Raw genomic sequence first — 20317 nt, 5'->3', positions numbered from 1 at the left:
CCCTCTCTCTGCTATAGGCAAATCAATTAGTAAAGTAGATCAATCAAGAAGGGTGGGTGCTGTGTTTGTCAATGTATTGAGAAAGGGATTTTACAGTGAGCAAGAAAAAAAAATCCAGTTTTCGCTTAAGTTCACTGACACACACAGTTCTTTTCTATTCTTGACCACAGAGATGTCCCAAAGCAGTGTCTCAATGAAGGATGGGCAAATGAAACAGAAGCAACGAGGCAAAAAAAAAAAAAAAAATATATATAGGGGAAAAAAAAGCAAGCTATGGAACCACAGGTCTCTCCAGGAAACTAGGTACTTACTCCTGAAACACTAGGCAGACATAACTGGTTTGCCTATAGCAGAGGGGGATTTATACCAGCTAGGACTGCCCATAGGTGGTGTCCAGTTTTTCTGCCTAGTGTCCTACTCCTGTAGGTGGGGCTATAAACCTTATGGTCAAAAATAGAAGAGAGATGCGTTAGTCAATGAACGTAAAAGAAATATGGGTTTATGAGATTTGTAAATCATTGCATTCTGTTTTTATGTAGATTTTTCACAGCTTTCCAACTATTTTGGAATTAGGGTTGCATTTTCTGCTAATATGCGACATCAAAATTACAACTCCTTGTACTAAAAAGCCTTGTATATGTATGTTACTTTAAATTTTGCATACAGGGTTGCTTTATATTGAAAAGCAATACCCATCAAAATGTATAGGGATCCTAAAGCCAGTGGAGCACTAAGCACATTGTTTTGCTTTATAAATGTGCCAATTTTTACATTTTAAGCAGTGATATGGCCACAGTAATGGCATTCCACTGCTTTTAGATGGACCTTCTACTATTAGGAGGGGATGGGGCTTATTCATGAGTCAAGGTCCTGTATACAGTGTAGAATCTCTCAACGGCAGGTAAGAAAAGCAAATTGCTGGGTCAAGCCAACAGAAAAATGGTACATTGCAGAAAAAAAATTCTGTGCACAACTGCAGTCTGACAGACTGAGAAATTAAATTGCAAGTTAAAGTGATTGTAAAGTCTCGTCTTTTTTTTAGTTAAAAATAACAAACACGTTATACTTACCTGCTCTGTGTAGTGGTTTTGCACAGAGCAGCCCAGATCCTCCTTCTTGAATTGAGTCCCTATTCAGTACTCTTAGCTCCTCGCTCCTGTTGAATGACCCCACAGCAAGAAGCTTGCTATTAGGGGCACCTGAGCCGAGCCACAGCTCCCTGTGTCCATTCAGACATGAAGCCACAGCCCGCCCCCTCCGATTGGCCGAATGACTGATTGACAGCAGCGAGAGCCAATGGTGACGCGCTGCTGTCTCAGCCAATAAGGTGGTGAGTTGCGCGCAGCTTAGACACTCCTGCAACATTGCTGGATAGAGATGGGGCTCAGGTAAGTATTAGGGTGGCTGCTGCACACAGGTTTTTTTATCTTATTGCGTTGAATGCATTAAGATAAAAAACCTTCTGCCTTTACAACCACTTTAAATTTCCCTTTGCTATATCTACTAACCCTGATTGGCAATGACCTCATTCATTCCACTTCCAGTAACGGTTTGGAGAAAGGCGAAATAGCTTCTTCGTAACAGTTGCTTATCTAGAGCAGCAGACTGATCATTTTCTTCTGAAGGGCGGGCTAGCACCTCAAATATGGCATGAAGAAGTGGCATGAAGACTTGCTGTAGGAAAGGTGACACTTGGGTCTATAAAGAGAAGTTAAAGCTAATTAATACAACAAGCTTTGCAAAGAAGAAAAAACGGCTACCCATTATAGCATGGTACATCTTTGTTATGTTGCAATTGTTTTTTAAAAAAAAAAAAGGCAAGTACCATACTATAATGCAGGTTTTAAAATGAATACAAACAGGGGACTAAAAAGTACAAGATAGAAGTTAATACTTTTTTGTAACAACTTCTGTAATCTACTAATCATCTTCATATGGATAATCCATTACCATCTTGTGTGTGTGAAGATGGAAAAGACAGTGAAGATAGAAAAGAGTGGTAAGCAGCAGGATCAAAGTGTCCGTGTGTGTGTGATCGTATCAATCATCCAGTTACGCTGGAGCCTGAGAGTTCCATGCAAGACATCAGACAACTCCTAAATTAATACCTTGAATTTGGCAGTAATTTGGTTGATAAGAGGAATGAATTCTTGCAAGTCCTTTGCTTCACAGTCTTTCAACATGTGTTCTGAAGCAGTAGGGATGAAAGGAAGCACTTCCTCCTCCAAACAGATGATCATACGATGAAGGAAAGTGCGGACACCACCTCTGAGAATTTCCTTTTGAACAGGACAACTTAGTGCAGGCAAGAAGCTCTGTAAACAGTCCAAATAAACCCCAGAACAGCCACACTGTTTCACGGTCTGTTTATTACTAAAAGCTTTACTTGTACGGCTGAAGAGGGGGAAAAAGGAGAAAAAAAAAAAACACGTGTTAGTAGCCTGCGAAAATACTTTAACAGTAAAATCACGTACAGCCTGGGCCTCTATTATGGTCTCAGAATGTATTTTATGTTATAGACCAGGGGTAGGAAACCTTGGCCCTCCAGCTGTTTTGAAACTACAAGTCCCATGAGACATGACAAGACCCTGGACAATCACAGGCATGACTCCTAGAGGCAGAGGCTTGATGGGATTTGTAGTTTCACCACAGCCAAGGTTGCCTACCTCTGTGATAGACCAACACAAGTGGCACATAAAATTGTGAAGTGGAAGGAAAATGATAAATGGTGTTCCAAATTTTTTTACAAATAAATATCTGAAAAGTGTGGCATGCATTTGTATTCAGACCCCGAGTCAATACTTTGTAGAACCACCTTTGGGTATTTTTTCTAGGTATGTCTCTACCAGCTTTGCACATCTAGAGAGTGAAATTTTTGCCCATTCTTTCCAAAATAGCTCAAGCTCTGTTAGATTAGATGGAGAGCGTCCGAACAGCAATTTTCAAGTCTTGCCACTGATTCTCAATTAGATTTAATTCAGGAATGACTGGGCCATTCTAACACAAGAATAAGCTTTGATCTAAACCATTCCATTATAGCTCTGGCTGTATGTCTAGAAGTGTTGTCCTGCTGGAAGGTGAACCTCTGCCCCAGTCTCAAGTCTTTTGCAGACTAATGCCGCGTACACACGACCGGACTTTACGGCATACTTGGTTCGGCGGATCGGAGTCCGGACAATTCGATCGTGTGTGGGCTCCAGCTGACTTTTTCCCCAAAAGCTCGACGGACCTAGAAATTAAACATGTTTCAAATCTTTTCGACGGACTCGAGTCCGGTCGAAAAGTCCGCTCGTCTGTATGCTAGTCTGACAGACAAAAACCGACGCTAGGGCAGCTATTGGCTACGAACTTCCTTGTTTTAGTCCGGTCGTACGTCATCACGTACGAATCCGTCGGACTTTGGTTGATCGTGTGTAGGCAAGTCCGTTCATTCGGAAAGTCTGCCGTAAAGTCCGCTTGTTTGTTCGCGGCATAACAGGTTTTCCATTAAGATTGCCCTGTATTTGGCTCCATCCATCTTCCCATCAACTCTGCCCTGCTTCCCTGTCCCTGCTGAAGAAAAGAATCCCAACATGATGCTGCCACCACCATGTTTCATGGTGGGAATGGTGTGTTCAGAGTGATGTGCAGTGTTAGTTGTCCGCCACACATAAGCTTTTGCTTTTAGGCCAAAAAGTTAAATTTTGGTCTCATCTGTCCAGAGCACCTTCTTCCACGTTTGCCGAGTCCCCAACATGGCTTCTCGCAAATGGGACTTCTTATGGCTTTCTTTCAACAATGGCCTTCTTGCCACTCTTCCATAAAGGCCAGATTTGTGGAGAGCACGACTAAGGCCCCTTTTCACACGGGCACCTCCGTCTTATGGATTCTGCCTGCTCAGCAGGGCATCGCTCTGCTGATCCCCGCTGAGCAGGTGAATGACAGGTCCTGTCTGCTCCGCTGTGCAGAGCATACATGGACATTAGTCCCACTCTCCTCTATGAAGGAAATTGGGTGGAAACTAAATGCCTGTCCATTTTCATCCAATCAACGGATGGAAAATAGGACCACCATCTGTCTGGATTTTGCGGGCAGGATCAGATCGAATGGCGGCGGGTGTCAGTGGAAACCCCAGCATCCGCTGCACCCCCCCCCCCTCGGTTGCAGGAAAGAAATGTGTCAGTTATTGTCTTCTGCCGGCGTGGGGGTGGGCAGCGGAAGCTGTCCCCACTGGGTGTAGACAGTGATTATTGCCAACGCCCGTTGGCAATAATCGCAAGAGGATTCGGCAGGATGGTTGTACCAAAGTTGATCGATCAACTTGGTACATTCAGCCTGCCCATTAACGGTTCGAATCTTGGCTGGTTCCTGCTGAACCGGCTGAGATTTGAACAGCGTATGGCCAGCCTTAGCCTTAAAATTCAAAAAACAAATGTGGCACTTTAACACAGAGGGAAGTGCTAAATTGTTTGCAAAACATATTTATATAATTTTGATAATTTATGCAAATACACTGATAACATGACATACTCTTCATTATTACCAGTCACACTCACTTATGTACCCCTCTATACCTGCTAAGACTGAATTTCCAAAAAATCTCATTGCTTATCCATATCATGCTAATTTACAGCATGATAAACCAGACTCCCATAGATACTCCAATTAATTTGCTCCCCTACTGACCTCTAAAGGTTCAAGGACCAATCTGAACCACTGTAAGGTCTGGACAGTCAAAGCCATATTGTTTGATAAAGCCTTCTACAACTGTAAGCTCAACAGAAGAGAAAAAAAAAAAAAAAAGTTGAACCACTCTGCTGTCAGCCCGCGCCACCCTCATAGTATGCCGAGTGGGCTGGGAGGGATGCAACAGCGAGCTACTAGCTAAGGAGATAGCAGGGACTGCACTGCATCCTAGCCAATGAGTGCTTGGGGTCCAGAAGGCTCCGCCCTCACAGGTGACAGCTGACTGCAAGATGGCCGCGTGCAGGGTGCTGCTGATGGTGTCGGTACCCTCAGGCCTGAGGGCACAGAGCTCGGAGGTGTCCGTCATCCTGAATCTGCTCTCCGGGAGCCTTAGCACCGTGCCTGGCAGGAGGGGGAGGGACACCGTGGCCTGGGCTGCACTGAAGGACACCATCAATCAGAACGGGTGAGAGATACAGGCTGACCGGAGGAGGGAGGGACGGAGGGAGATCATAGAGAAACCGTTGACAGGGATGGAGCTCTGCTAGATAAGGATGGCAGGAGAAGGTGGGAGCTCATTACAAAGCTGATACCAGGAGGAGCTCCCATTGTTTATGTGACTAATGAGGATGGAGCGCTCATGGCGAAGGTGATAACCAGGAGATAGTGTCTCCCTCTCACTCTCAAGCTGTGTCAAACATATGTAATGCCAGCTGCTGAAGTCTAAGCAGTAGCAGCTTGCCCGCCCTGTATGCAGATAAGCCAATGCTCACACTGGTTAGGAAAGGCTTCCCCTCACTCTATTAACACTGCACACAGGACAGATGTGCTCACTGATAATGATGAGACTTCTGGAAGACGCTGCAATAGAGTGTGACACAGTGTTCCTGATTTGCAGCTGTTTCAGGAGAGCTCAGTGCCAGAGTCCTTTGTACTCTGCATGATTTGTTTATTTCCTTTCAGGATTTAGGCTGGTCGAGCTTGGATCTTTATAGACTTCATTTAATGGTCTTACTAACTGTGCTTGGCAAATGGACCGTTAGTAAGACAAACTGTAGTCTCTGATCTCCTGTATCATGCCTGCAGTTTCTGACCATCTGCTGTATCATGTCCTCACACTCTGACCGTCTCGGGGGGGGGTGGCGTTTGGAGTATCTTTATCTGCCGATTGTTAAACTTTCTGGAATACACATATTGCTATTGTGGTGTAGGATCTGGGCCTGCTGTCCCTCCATCCCTGTTTCTTTCCTTTTTTCCTTCTCTCCTTCCATCCCTAGCTCTTTCTTTCTCTCTCCCTCCATCCCTTTCATCTCAGACTAACCACGCCCCCTTTAATCCACACCCAATATTTAGTTTAAACCACGCCCAGATTTCTTGCCACAGGAACTGGGTAAACAAAGCTTTCTTTTGTTTACAAGACCAGGGAGGGATCGATGGAGATCTGGTCAGAGTTTGGCAGACTGAGCCTCAGACCTTGCGAGTCAACTGGAAGCCACGCTGGGCAGGGGGTCTTGACATGGAGGGCACAGATTAGAGAAATGAAAAGGTTGTTTCTAAATGGATAGAAAAAGAGTAAAGACTTTTCAATCTGTTCCTTATGCTTCTGCTGCTGAGGAAGAGGAGTGATTTCGCCACCAGTAGTGTACTTGGAAAATGGTATGAAAAGTTAACTGCATAACATTGTCCTTCGAGGGCCATGTGGATCAGATGCTTCTCTGATGTCAGACTCCAAAGGCTAGAATTTTAAACAAAGTGTCCTACACATGTATGCATGAGACCAATGCAAGAGATAAGCCAGAAAGAATCCAGCAGAGGGTCACAACTGAATTTAAAAATATAGCCACATGCTTCATTTGTTCTACAATTGATTGATCAACCACAGAGTGTGAAGATCTCTTAGAAGTTTTTGACCAGTCATGGCTGACTGTGGGGTGAAGAGCAGGGATTGCCAGTGAGAACAGAGATTTGAAGAGCTTCCAACTGCTTAACAGTTGAGTCCCTAAAGACAGATGCATACTCCACTGGGATATTAGTCACTTTGTTAGGGTGGGACACAGATCTACAGGAGAATTAGACCACTTTTGTACAAAATCTTCCCCAAAGGGGTATAAGGCTAATAAGAAACAAACCTAAAAAGAAGACTGAGGAATAAACTGCAGGAGCAGAGGACAACAGGATTCAAGTGACTGCCGCCCATCCCGAGTCAGACATGTTGTGCTCGTTTGGCGGTAAGACAATGTGGGCTCAGGGTAAGAAGCAAAGCCTTTGGTATTCATGAAACGCAGACAGCTGGTAGCAGGAGAGGGTTGGATAGCCAAAGTCACTGTAGATAGGCCACTGGAACAGATAAAATTTCCACAAAGCGGTTTGCAAGCAGAAGCTAAAAAGGTGCTTCCACAATGCTGTATTGCGGGAAAAGAGTGCAGAGTGTGCACATTACATTAAACCCAGCAGATGCAGCCAGCACTTAGTACTGCAGCATTAAAAGAAGTTCACTTTTTTAAAAATAAAATAAGAATAAATGCACTTTTTTGGCGGGTAAAAAAAATGCGGTCATTTTTTGTTGCAGAAGCCTGGAAAGCATTGCAGCAGTGATCAGCAGATCGCTGATGTCATGCAGGTCTCTTACACACTGTCAGTGTATCGGCTTACCCAGATATCCCATAGGAGTAAGCCGATACTGCCTGACAGGAAGACTCAATGAACTACCACAGTGCTACCACATGGACTTCCTGTCCCATAGCAAAACAGGAAGTGATGGGAATCGGTCACCAGGTACATTAGAAATAGTGGGGGAGAAGTACTGGAACATGTTACACCCTAAATAAAACCAAAAGGTGAACTTAGCCTTCAAGGTGTTAATTCACTTATACAGAAAAACTGTAAAAAAGGTGAACACTGGACAACCCTTTCCATCCCCTTGGTCCCCTGCTTTACTTACCTCTGGGGTGGCGGAGTGGTCACCAACCCTGCAGCCAGTCCAGCGGTCCAGAAATGTGAAATACTTCCTCTTCTGTGCAGTGCTTCTGGGATAGATGAGATTGATTCTGATTGGCCAGTGCTGTCAAAGCGAATCGATCTGATCAATCCCTGGAATTTTACATTTAGGGACAGCTGGAGTGGCTGCAGGGGTGATGACAGCTCAGAGGGGACCAGGCTAGGGTGGTGGGGAGGTTGTCTGGCGTCAATTCACCTTTTACAGTTTTTTTTTCTGTCAAGGTGAACTAACCCTTTAAGCTTTATTACCAAACAAGAGTCATACAATATTTCTCAGATAACATAATAGCAGTTTATACACTGCCTTGAAAAAGTATTCATACCCCTTGAAATTTTCCACATTTTGTCATGTTATAATCAAAAACATGAATTTTATTGGGATTTTATGTGAATGACCAAACACAAAAGTGGTACATAATTGTGAAGTGGAAGAAAAACGATAAATGGTTTTCCAAAACTTTTACAATATCTGAAAACTGTGCCGTGCATTTGTATTCAGCCCCTTTACTTTGATACCCCTAACTAAAATCTAGTGGAACCATTTGCCTTCAGAAGTCGTCTAAATAGTAAATAGAGCCCATCTGTGTGTAATTTAAACTCAGTATAAATATAGCTGTTCTGTGAAGCCCTCAGAGGTTTGTTAGAGAACCTTAGTGAACAAACAGTATCATGAAGGCAAAGGAAAACACCAGACAGGTCAGGGATAAAAGTTGTGGAGAAGTTTAAAGCAGGGTTAGGTTATAAAAAAATATCCATCATCCGAAAATGGAAAAAAAAATAAAAATAAAGAAGGAGTATGGCACAACTGCAGACCTACCAAGACATGGCTGTCCACCTAAACTGACAGGCCGGGCAAGGATAGCATTAATTAGAGAAGCAGCCAGGAGGCCCATGGTAATTCAGGAGGAGCTGCAGAAATCCACAGCTCAGGTGGGATAATCTGTCCACAGGACAACTATTAGTTGTACACTCCACAAATCTGGCCTTCATAGAAGAGTGGCAAAAGAAAGCCATTGTTGAAAGAACACTATAAGAAGTCCCGTTTGCAAGGAGCCATATGGGGGACACAGCAAATATATGGAAGAAGGTGCTCGGGTCAGATAAGATCAAAATTGAACTTTTTGGCCTAAAAGCAAAACGCTATGTGTAACGGAAAACTAACACTGCACATCACCCTAAAACACACCATCCCCACCGTGAAAGATGGTGGTGGCAGCATCATGTTGTGGGGATGCTTTTCTTCAGCAGGGATAGGGAAGCCAAATACAGGGCAATCTTAGAAGAAAACCTGTTTGAGTCTGCAAAAGACTTAAGACTGGGGTCTCAGAAGTGCTCAGACGCCTGCCTTTACACGCACATGAACTTTAATGGCTTCCCAGTCTTAGTCTGTAGGGTTCAATATTGAGTTGACCCACCCTTTGCAGTTATAACAGCTTTAACACTTCTGGGAAGGCTGTCCACAAGGTTTAGGAGTGTGTCTATGGGAATGTTTGACAATTCTTCCAGAAGCGCATTTGTGAGGTCAGGCACAGATGTGGACGAGAAGGCCTGGCTTGCAGTCTCCATTAATTCATCCCAAAGGTGTTTTATCAGGTTGAGGTCAGGACTCTGTGCATGCCAGCCAAATTCCTCCACCCCAAACGCTCATCCATGTCTTTATGGAACTTGCTTTGTCCTGACCTCCACCCGATAGAATACCTTTGTGATGAATTAGAGCGGAGACTGCGAGCCAGCCCTTCTCGTCCAACATCAGTGCCTAACCTCACAAATGTGCTTCTGGAAAAATTGTCAAACGTTCCCATAGACACACTCCTAAACCTTGTGGACAGCCTTCCCAGAAGAGTTAAAGCTGGTATAGCTGCAAAGGATGGGTCAACTCAATATTGAACCCTACAGACTAAGACTGGGAAGCCATTAAAGTTCATGTGCGTGTAAAAGGCAGGCGTCCCAATACTTTGGACAAAAGTGTATCTTAAAAGCAGTCTCTACCCAACGCTGGGTCATATGAGATTTTAAAGGCAAGGAGTCACCCCAGTACACATGATCACGAGTATCATTTGAGTACAATATATGCAGGTGTTAAATTTTTAATCTACCTGGCAAAACCAACAGCATGATTAAGGCAATCTGCTAGAACCGTCTGTCTCTCTTCATCTTGCTCGACCATCAATTTTCCCAGCAAAATTTTGAACTTTTCCATTAATAAATTCAATAGATTTCTCATCAGAATGCTTTTCCTGTCAGCTGGATAGTCACTGTTTACTATAAGAACACCTGCAGTTTCATATATGAAGAGCTGATCATCGCTGCTCAGCAAAGTCTGAAAACCATTTTCCTGAATAAAAGGAACAAGAGTTATGTTAAATAACACATGGCAAACTGACAGTCCCTGAACATTACAGAGCTTTGAAACATGCATATACTTTACTATTGTTCAGCATTTCCTTAAAAGAAAAAAATTTGACTTCCCTGTAAACGCTATATCAGAGTACGGGACACAAGCAAAAAGTTCATACAGCATCGGTTATAGGGACATGCCCTCAGGTGATTGAACACAAGCAAGCTTTTGAGGACACGTCCCCTGTGGTGAACCCCCATAACCCAACCATATTCTGAGAATCCTCGGTTTTGTAGCAAACAAAGCAAGAGAAGAGAGGTGGTCCTATACTGTACACTCAAGATACAGAATTTACAGGTCAAAATTCCTTTGATCTTAATCAAACTATACTGGACACAGGCAACATTCATACACTGTGGGATGTCCCCAGGCAATGGATATGAAGGGTGGGCAACAAGTAGGCAAAGGAAAATTGCCAACAGGCTCAAAAACAACAGGGGTAAAAGAAATGAAGTTCAGAGTGCCACTGCAAGCGCTTTGCAGCCATAAGTTGCATTAGCAGATGACTGGATGTCTACCTAATAAAACTTTGAGAAAGTATGAACAGAAGACCAGATGGCGGCTTTATTTAATTGAGCTACAGGGGCTTGGTTCCAAAATGCTCAGGAAACTCCTACAGATCTGTTGAGAGCGGCTGAACAAGAGGGAATCCGTAGCTTTTAGGTATACCCTAATGGCTGACTACATCCAGGCATTGTAGAGACAATTCCTTTAGATGCTTAGGAGCAGGGCACAAGGATGGACGAATATTGACCTCGTTGAGATGGAATGCTGAATACACTTTTGGAAGAAAGGATTGTTTTTGGCATGAAGCAACCTTGTCATTGTGTGAGGAAAGGCTCTTTCCAGTTAAGGGCCACCAATTCAAAGACAAGTGTGATGGGCATGTAGCAACCTAAAAGGCTACCTTGCTGGCAAGATTCTCCAGGGGAATATCCCCGATAGGTTCAAAGAGTGGTTTATGTAAGGCAGGGAGAACCAAATAAGGGTCCCAGGGAAGCACAGGGTGCTGCAAAGGAGGCCTGAAACAAGAACCACATTAAAAGGTTTTTACAAGGGAACGCAAAGCCAGAGACCTTTGGAAAAGGATAGATAAGGCAGATATTTTCCCTTTAAAAAGGGTGCTAAGAGCAAATTTTTGATCAAGACAAGTTTGTAGGAAGGCCTGACTGTGAGTCACAAAATAATCTCTGGGAATGAATTGCCTGCAATCACACCAGACAAAACAAGAGACTTTCAGGAAGATCCGGTTATCTTATTTGGAAGTGTTTTTTCTTGCTTTCAGCAAGGTAGGAGTGAAACTCAGAAATCCCTCTATCGTTTAAGACCTGGGTTTCAAAAGCCAAGTGGTTAAAGCCACAGACTTTGAAACAGGATGGAATAGAGGGTATGGGAGGTAGCAGATCTGGCTTCTTGGGAAGAAGCCTGTGGTTTTCTTCTAAAAGTTAGGGTATTTCTGTATACCAGGTTTTTCTGGGCCAGTTTGGGGGGGAAGCAGAATTCATACTTGAGGGAAGGCATAAATTAGCCTTCACTGAGACAAGGGGAAAATTAGGGCATCTAAGTACAAGACTAGAGGAAGTTGCATGTTGTTGAATCTGGAGGTCATCTTTGGCATATCAGATTGAACACATCTGCATTAAGAAACCATTCCCTTTGGTACAAGTGGTGGTGGACAAGGTTTCCGCCTATGAGAGAATCTGGTTTGCTTCTTTTAAGGCAGCCAGGCTCCTTGATGGTTGATATATATGCCACTGCCCCACTGCACCTGGACTGGATGTCCCATCAGAAGAGGGGTCCAGGGCTGCAGGGACAACCCGATTGCTCTGAGCGCCAAGATTTTGATGGGGAGTTTGGTTTCCTCCCTTTATCATGTTGCCTAAACTGTGAAGGTTTGGAACACTCCTTTTCAAGTTGCAAGGACTTTCCAGTGGTGAGGAAGGACTTCCACAGTGAGAGCTGGTGTGGTGACCCAGATCTACCAAAATAGGGAAGTTCCTGTGTGCTGAATAAGAGCGTGGGTAACTTGAGGGAAAGAACCTGCTTTTTCCATGCTACCAAAAAATGTATTGTCGGAGAGCTCTCAAATGAAATTGGGCAAAATGAACTGCCTCAAAAATAAGGCCTAGAACTCTCATGAAGCATTTCACTGTGGGATCTCAGTTGTCAAGCATGAACTCAAAGAATTTTAATTTGTGGAAGAAAAACCTTTGTTTCGGATGTGTCCATGGCCAGACCCAAGTATTTCAGGTGAAAGGAAGGAAGGAAGGAAGGAGAACAGATCTGTAAACAGTGATCATAGAGCAGCTAAATTATCTTGAACATTTTCTGAGCACTGCGAAGGACATTAATCCCTCAGGAGGTCGTCATTTAGATAACCTGTGACATGAATATCCTGAGTTCTGTGAAGTGCAAGCAAGGGTGACAAGGCATTTGTGAAAAACCTGGGAACAGAGGATAGGGCGAAGGGCAGTGCAACAAATTAGAAGTGGTTGACTGCCACTGCAAAGCTTAGAAAACGCTTATGCACTGAGTAAATGGGAACATGTAGATAGGCATCTTGGATGTCCAAAGAGCCCCTGACTTGGATAGGCAATTACTGACCTTGCAAGTTCCATGCGAAATTTTGAAACGTGAAGAAATTTGCTGAGGGATTTTAAAATCAGAATAGGATGAATACCACCATTGGGCTATGGTTCCATGGACAGTATTGAGTAGAATCCTTTTAACCTGTCTTGTGGAGGTACTGGCACAATGACTCCTTGGGACAAGAGGTGGTTCAGGGCACCTTGGAAATCCAACTGTCCAGGATTTGAAAGAAAGCAACTTTGAAGTGGTTGAGATTAAACGCGATCTTGCACCCCTTTTAAACCAATTGAACCCACAGGTCTGGAACATTTGACTCAGAGGCAAACTAACAGACGTCTCCCACCCTTTGGAGTGAGGGTGCTCCTTCATTGTGAAGCAGGATATGAAGGCTTGGGGGCCAAACCTTGTGCCCCAAAAGGAATGACTGAATTTAGGTTTGAAAATTTATGTATATTGTGGACAGGTATCCTACGTTAGGAAGAACTAGAAGTTCCTGAGGAGGGTGGTTTTGGGACCATCCTTTATGGAAGTAAAACCTTCTCAATACAGACCTGATCAGGGATGTGGAAATACGGGGCAATTTAGGAAGCAGCGATCACAGGTCAATTGGCTTCAGTATAAAATCACACAAATAGGAAACATAAGGGGAATACAAAGACACTGAATTTCAAAAGAGCCAACTTCCCTAAACTACGAACCTTGTTAGAAGGCATGAATTGGGATAAAATCTTAGGAACAAAAAACACGGAGGAGAGATGGGTTTTCTTTAAAGCGGTTGTATACCCTTTTTTTTCCACTTTGATCTACAGGTAAGCCTATAATAAGGCTTACCTGTAGGTAATAAGAATATCTTCTAAACCTGTACGGTTTAGGAGATATTCCCCTTGCATGCAGCCGCTGACTTCAGCGGCGCATGCACTCTGAGTTTCCCGGCTGAAAGGAAACACGGAAGCCAGGATACCCGGAAGCCACGTTGAGGGAAAATGTCCACTCCCTCTGCGTGGACCGAGATCACCTTCCAACGCCTTGTTCTAAGGCAAGTACTTCATAATGAGCTAGTATGCGGTGCATACTAACTCATTATGCCTTTTGCCTTACAGGTTTAAAAAAAATAAAAATCTGTGAGTTTACTACCGCTTTAAGAGCATATTAAATAAGGGCATTAGCCAATGCATCCCATAAATTTATTAATGCATTTTAATAAATTTAAAAGAGCGAACAAAAGTCCTGGATGGCTTAACTCCAATGTAAAAATGCATGTAAAAGCAAAGAAGGCCTTCAAAAAAATACAAGGTTGAGGGATTATCATCAGCATTCAGACTTTATAAAGAATGCAACAAGAAATGTAAGGGTGCAATTAAGGCGGCTAAGATAGAGCACGAAAGACAGAGCGAAAAAAAAAAATCAAGACATTTTTAAAGTAAACAGTAAAAGTGGGAGGACAGACCATATTGGGCCCATAAAGAATGAAGAAGGACATCTGGTTACAAAGGATGGGGAGATGGCGAAGGTATTAATTTATTCTTCTCCTCAGTCTTCACGAGGGAATCGGGGGGCTTCAGTAACCAAAACTGCAGTGTTTATCCTTATGACACATCACAGGAAGCACCTCCATGGTTAACAGAGGACAGAATTAAAATTAGACTTGGGAAACTTAACATTAATAAATCAACGGGACCAGATGGCTTGCATCCGAGGGTACTTAGGGAACTCAGTCAAGTAATTGCCAGACCTAATTTTTACTGACAGTCTACTGACTGGAATGGTGCCAGGTGATTGGAGAAAAGCCAACGTAGAGCCAATATTTAAAAAGGGCCCAAAATTCATCCCTGGGAATTACAGACCAGTTAGCCTAACATTAATAGTATGCAAGCTCTTGGAGGGGATAACGGACTACATACAAGATTTTAGTAACGAGAACGGTATCATTAGCAGTAATCAGCATGGATTCATGAAGAATCATTCTTGTCAAACCAATCTATTAACCTTCTATGAGGAGGCAAGTTGCCATCTAGATAAAGGAAAGCCCATAGACGTGGTGTATCCGGATGTTGTCAAAGCATTTGACACAGTTCCCCATAAACGTTTACTGTACAAAAGGTCTGTTGGCATGGACAACAGGGTGAGTACATGGATTGAAAACTGGCTACAAGGGCGAGTTCAGAGGGTGATGATAAATGGGGAGTACTCTGAATGGTCAGAGGTGGGTAGTGGGGTCCCCCAGGGTGCTGTGCTGGGACCAATCCTATTTATTTTGTTCATAAACGACCTGGAGGATGGGGTAAATAGTTCAATCTCTGTATCTGCGGAGGATACCAAGTTAAGCAGGGCAATAACTTCTCCGCAGGATGTGGAAACCTTACAAAAAGACCTGAACAAATTAATGGGGTGGGCAACTACATGGCAAATGAGGTTTAATGTAGAAAAATGTAAAATACATTTGGGTGGCAAAAATATGAATGCAATCTATACACTGGGGGGGGGGGAACCTCTGGGGGAATCTAAGATGGAAAAGGACCTGGGTGTCCTAGTAGAGGATAGGCTCAGCAATGGCATGCAATGCCAAACTGCTGCTAACAAAGCAAACAGAATATTGGCATGCATTAAAACGGGGATCAACTCCAGAGATAAAACGATAATTCTCCCGCTCTACAAGACTCTGGTCCGGCCGCTCTTGGAGTATGCTGTCCAGTCCTGGGCACAGTCCTCAGAAAGGATGTAGTAGAAATGGAGAGAGCACAAAGAAGGGCAACAAAGCTAATAAAGGGTCTAGAGGACATTAGTTATGAAGAAAGGTTGAGAGCAATGAACATATTCTCTCTGGAGAAGAGACGCTTGAGAAGGGATATGATTTCAATTTACAAATACCATACTGGTGACCCCACAATAGGAATTAAAGTTTTTCGCAGAAGGGAGTTTAACAAGACATGTGGCCACCCATTAAAATTAGAAGAAAAGAGGTTTAACCTTAAACTAGAGGGTTCTTTACTGTTAGAGCGTCAAAGATGTGGAATTCCCTTCCACAAGCGGTGGTCTTAGCGTGGAGCATCGATAGTTTCAAAAAACTATTAGATAAGCACCTGAACGACCGCAACATACAGGGATATACAAGGTAATATTAACATATCATCGCACACATAGGTTGGCCTTGATGGATTTGTGTCTTTTTTTCAACCTCACCTACTATGAAACTATGTAATTATGACCTATTGATGAATTGGTCCAAGCTTTTAGCCATAAGATTCTGCGCATGTGAATGGAGATTGGAACCATGCTGGAAAAGTCTCCTAAAATGTTAGGACATCCACAAAAGAAACGGATGTAATTGCTCTTAAACAGCACGGTCCAGAAATACAGTGACATGTTTAAGACAGACGGCAGGATCAATCACAGGAATAGCCCAAGTCTTTGCAAACTTTTCCTCTGACTGGAGATCAGCAAAGATTTGGGGGGTGGGGGTGGGGGGGTTCAAATCCTTATTAGAAATGACCAAACTGCACATTCTATCTGTTCATAAACAGTGAATGTTTTGTAGATCTTTGTGCCCCAAAATGGGCATGGCGAGATGGAGGAGAGTCAAGTTGTACAATGTCAAGACTTTTGTGGAGACAGTGAAATTTTCAATATTAGCAAGCATATTCGGTAAAGTGCCTTGTTCAATATATTGACAATATGGGGGAGAGAAATCTTCTGCAGCTTTCTCGAATACGGTCTCATTAGCCACTTCATTCTCTTAAGTTTGCATCCTCTTGGACCTACATATTGGGATAGGACTCCGGTTGTGAAACAGAAGTAGGAAAACAGGCGGAGTGTTTCTAAGCCCCAGACAGTATTAAGGGCGTAAGCTATCCAAGGAAATGTGACATGGATGCAGAAAAGTCTGCTTTAGTCAAATTGGCTGGTGTTGCGCTCCTAAAATAAAGCTAGAATTCAGATGCCAAGACCGATGTTCTTGCTCCACTGCATGGAACACATCACTCTGAGGGTGACTGTTGCGAGGGCCCTTGGCAGAGCAAATGTTGGCCTGCAATCTTAAACTGGCTCCCCTAGCTACATGTGAGGGTATTCTCCTTGTGGAACTCCTGGAATAGAATCTGGGAGATAGGCAAGCGTGTCTAGAAGCAGGAATGAGAAGAGGTCCATCACCTTTAGACACTAGAAAAAAAAAAAAAAAAAAAAAGAAAAGAAATTGAGAACTCAGAGGGTGGGGTATGATTATAAGGGAGGCACCCCATGTCCTCAAAAGCTGGCCAGTGTTCAATCACCTGAAAGTGAGCGCCTACAACCCATGCTATAGGAACATGTTACAGATGTCCTGTATGATTAAGACTGATAAATGATAAACGTCCTGACAGCAAAGGGGTTTGCATTTCATTAAAAAGGGAACTAAACCCTCCTTATACTTTTACAGCCAAGGAAGCTGCCATCTTTGCCTCAGTTTGCTCTGCAATCGTTATGGTGCTGCACATGTAATCAGTTATGAAAGCACAAGCAGTGACAGTTTTTCACAGCGTGCCTTGAATATAACCATTTCGAGAAACTGTTAAATCAACAGGTTTAGTTAAGCTTTAAAGTATAACTAAAAAGGGAAAACTTTTTTTCAGTTTTGGATAGAGGGGAGGAGGATTAGAATGCTTGTCAGTGCCCCCCCATTAGGGAGCTTCACCTTCTCTACATTTGTCCTGTTTACTATCATTGAAGGTAAAAGAAAACACCAAATCTTGGGCTGTCCCCAGAAAAGAAAGAGGACAAGTCTTCCAATAGGCATACTAGTTCTGCTGACCCAGGAGACCCCAAGGCTTTCCCTTAATTTGTAGGGATTTCCTCTCACTTACTGTTTGGATATGAGAGAGGAAGTGAAGGGAAATCTCTGCAATTGCAAAAAAAATTAAAAGGTTTTGCCTATAGTTCTACTTTAACCACTTGCCGACCGGGCCATAGTCGAAAGACGGCTGCAGCGCGGTCGGCTAGTTCTGGGTGAACGTCCGTGGGACGTCCTCCCAGAATACTGCTCTCGCGCGCCCCCTGGGGCGCGCACCCGAGAACTTCCGTGACCGCCGGGTCCATAGGACCCGGCGCATCACGGATCACGGTAAACGGCCGCTAATCGCGGCCGTTTACCATGTGATCGCTCCGTCAAATGACGGAGCGATCACATGTCAACAGACCGGCGTCATGTCATGACGCCGGTTCATCCCTCCCCTCTGTGTACCGATCGGTACAGTGCGAGGGGAGAGGGGGAGGGATCGGATGGCAGCACCGCTGTGGGCTGCATGTGTAGTGCCCACAGCGATGCTCAGTGACAATTGCTGTCACATCCATCCATCCCTCCATGCTCAGCCATCCCTGCAATACTCTGCATTATACTCCGCATAATACCCTGCAATACTCTGCATAATACTCTGCATAATACTCTGCATAATACTCTGCATAATACTCTGCATAATACCCCGCACTACTCTGCAATATACCCGGCACTACCCTGCAATATACCCGGCACTACCCTGCAATATACCCTGCAATTTTTAACCAGTTCCCGCCCACAGTCATATGACGTCCTTGACTTTGTGCGGGGATATCTGAATGATGGGTGCAGCTACAGGCATCATTCAGATATCAGGTTTTTCAGCCGGCGATTTCCTACACCATAAGAATGATCATAGCGGCTGTTCCACTGCTTGATCGTTCTTATGGGAGGCGAGAGGGGACGCCCCCCCTTCCCGCCACCCTCCGGTGCTTCTACCGACTCACCGCTAGATCGAAGCCAAGATCGTTTTTTTTTTTTGTTTTTTTTTCAGGCTTCCCAGCCTAGAGGTGAGATGTGGGGTCTTATTGACCCCATATCTCACTGTAAAGAGGACCTGTCATGCCATATTCCTATTACAAGGATGTTTACATTCCTTGTAATAGAAATAAAAGTGATCAAAAATTTTTTTGGAGGGAAAAAAGTGTCAAACTAAAATAAATAAAGTAAAATAAACAATAAAAAAAAAAAAAAAAAAATTTTAAAGCGCCCCTGTCCGTGTGCTCGCATGCAGAAGCGAACACTTACGTAAGTCCCGCCCACATATGAAAACAGTGTTCAAACCACACATATGAGGTATCACTGCGAACGTTGGAGCGAGAGCAATAATTTTGGCCCTAGACCTCCTCTGTAACTCAAAACATGTAACCAGTAAAAAATTTTAAAGCGTCACCTATGGAGATTTTTAAGTAGCAACGTTTGGCACCATTCCACGAGAGTGTGCAATTTTGAAGGGTGACATGTTAGGTATCTATTTACTCGGCGTAACTTCATCTTTCACATTATGCAAAAACATTGGGCTAACTTTACTGTTTTGTTTTTTTTTAAAGCACAAAACTGTTTTTTTTCCCCAAAAAACGCGTTCGAAAAATTGCTGCGCAAATACCGTGTGAGATAAAAAGTTGCAACAACCGCCATTGTATTCTCTAGGGTCTTTGCTAAAAAATATATATATATAATGTTTTGGGGTTCTATGTAATTTTCTAGCAAATAAAATGATTATTTTTACATGTAGGAGAGAAATACAAGAATTGGCCTGGGTGCTCCAGAACGCCTGGAGGTGTTCCGTGCATGTTGGGCCTCTGTATGTGGCCACGCTGTGTAAAAGTCTCACACATGTGGTATCGCCATACTCGGGAGTAATAGCAGAATGTGTTTTGGGGTGTAATTTGTTGTATGCATATGCTGTGTGTGAGAAATAACCTTCTAATATGACAATTTTGTGAAAAAAAAAAAAAGAAAAAATCTTGATTTTGCAAAGAATTGTGGGAAAAGATGACAATTTCAAAAAAACTCATCATGCATCTTTTCAAATACCTTGGAATGTCTTCTTTCCAAATAGGGGTCATTTGGGGGGTATTTGTACTTTTCTGGCATGTTAGGGTCTCAAGAAATTAGATAGGCCGTCAGTACTTCAGTTGTGATCAATTTTCAGATATTCGCACCATAGCTTTTGGACTTTCTAACATTCACAAAGACCAAATAATATACACCAAGTTGTACTTATTTTTACCAAAGATATGTAGCAGTATAAATTTTGGCCAAAATTTCCAAAGAAAAATTACTAATTTGCTAAATTTTATAACAGAAACAAAGAAAAATTCATTTTTTTACCAAATTTTCAGTCTTTTTTCTTTTATAGCGCAAAAAATAAAAAACCCAACGGTGATTAAATACCACCAAAAAAAAGCTCTATTTGTGTGAAAAAAAGGACAAAAATTTCATATGGGTACAGTGTTGTATGACTGAGTAATTATCATTCAAAGTGTGAGAGCACCGAAAGCTGAAAATTGGTCTGGTTAGGAAGGGGATTTAAGTGCCCAGTGGGCAAGTGGTTAAGGGTACCCACCATGAAAAACACTTATTTCTGTGACTGCCTGTCTCTATTGTCTGTTTACTGGAGAGTTGGATACCAACCTTTTTGGATTTGAGCTCGAACAGAGCATGTCTGTTTTAGGAAGGCAATGCTGTATTTTTGTCTTAACCTAAAAGCCTGCGATTGGAAACACTGAAGGAGTGCACAGTTTTTTTTATGTTTGGCCCAGCTCAGCATAACAGAAACCAATATTCACTGCAACACCTAGGCTGCCATTGCTGACCTTTATCTGAAAATGTAAATTTTCTGGCCAGCTCTAGCTTTAATA

General features: G+C 43.2%; 1 protein-coding gene across 1 annotated transcript in view; it reads right to left on the bottom strand.

Annotated features, from left to right (window-relative positions):
• The window catches only part of XPOT (exportin for tRNA), a 105062-nt gene that overhangs the window by 19994 nt on the left and 64751 nt on the right, over positions 1 to 20317 (bottom strand). The window contains exons 17-19 of the mRNA XM_073620136.1: positions 9759 to 9997; positions 2109 to 2394; positions 1509 to 1698 (exon numbers count right to left, since the gene is read on the bottom strand). Coding sequence (XP_073476237.1) covers positions 1509 to 1698; positions 2109 to 2394; positions 9759 to 9997 — 715 coding nt within the window. The remainder of the gene's footprint in view (positions 1 to 1508; positions 1699 to 2108; positions 2395 to 9758; positions 9998 to 20317) is intronic.

The sequence above is a fragment of the Aquarana catesbeiana genome, linkage group LG03, assembly GCF_042186555.1.
Source record: "Aquarana catesbeiana isolate 2022-GZ linkage group LG03, ASM4218655v1, whole genome shotgun sequence".
Classification (NCBI taxonomy): domain Eukaryota; kingdom Metazoa; phylum Chordata; class Amphibia; order Anura; family Ranidae; genus Aquarana; species Aquarana catesbeiana.
This window is presented reverse-complemented; position numbering and strand designations above follow the sequence as displayed.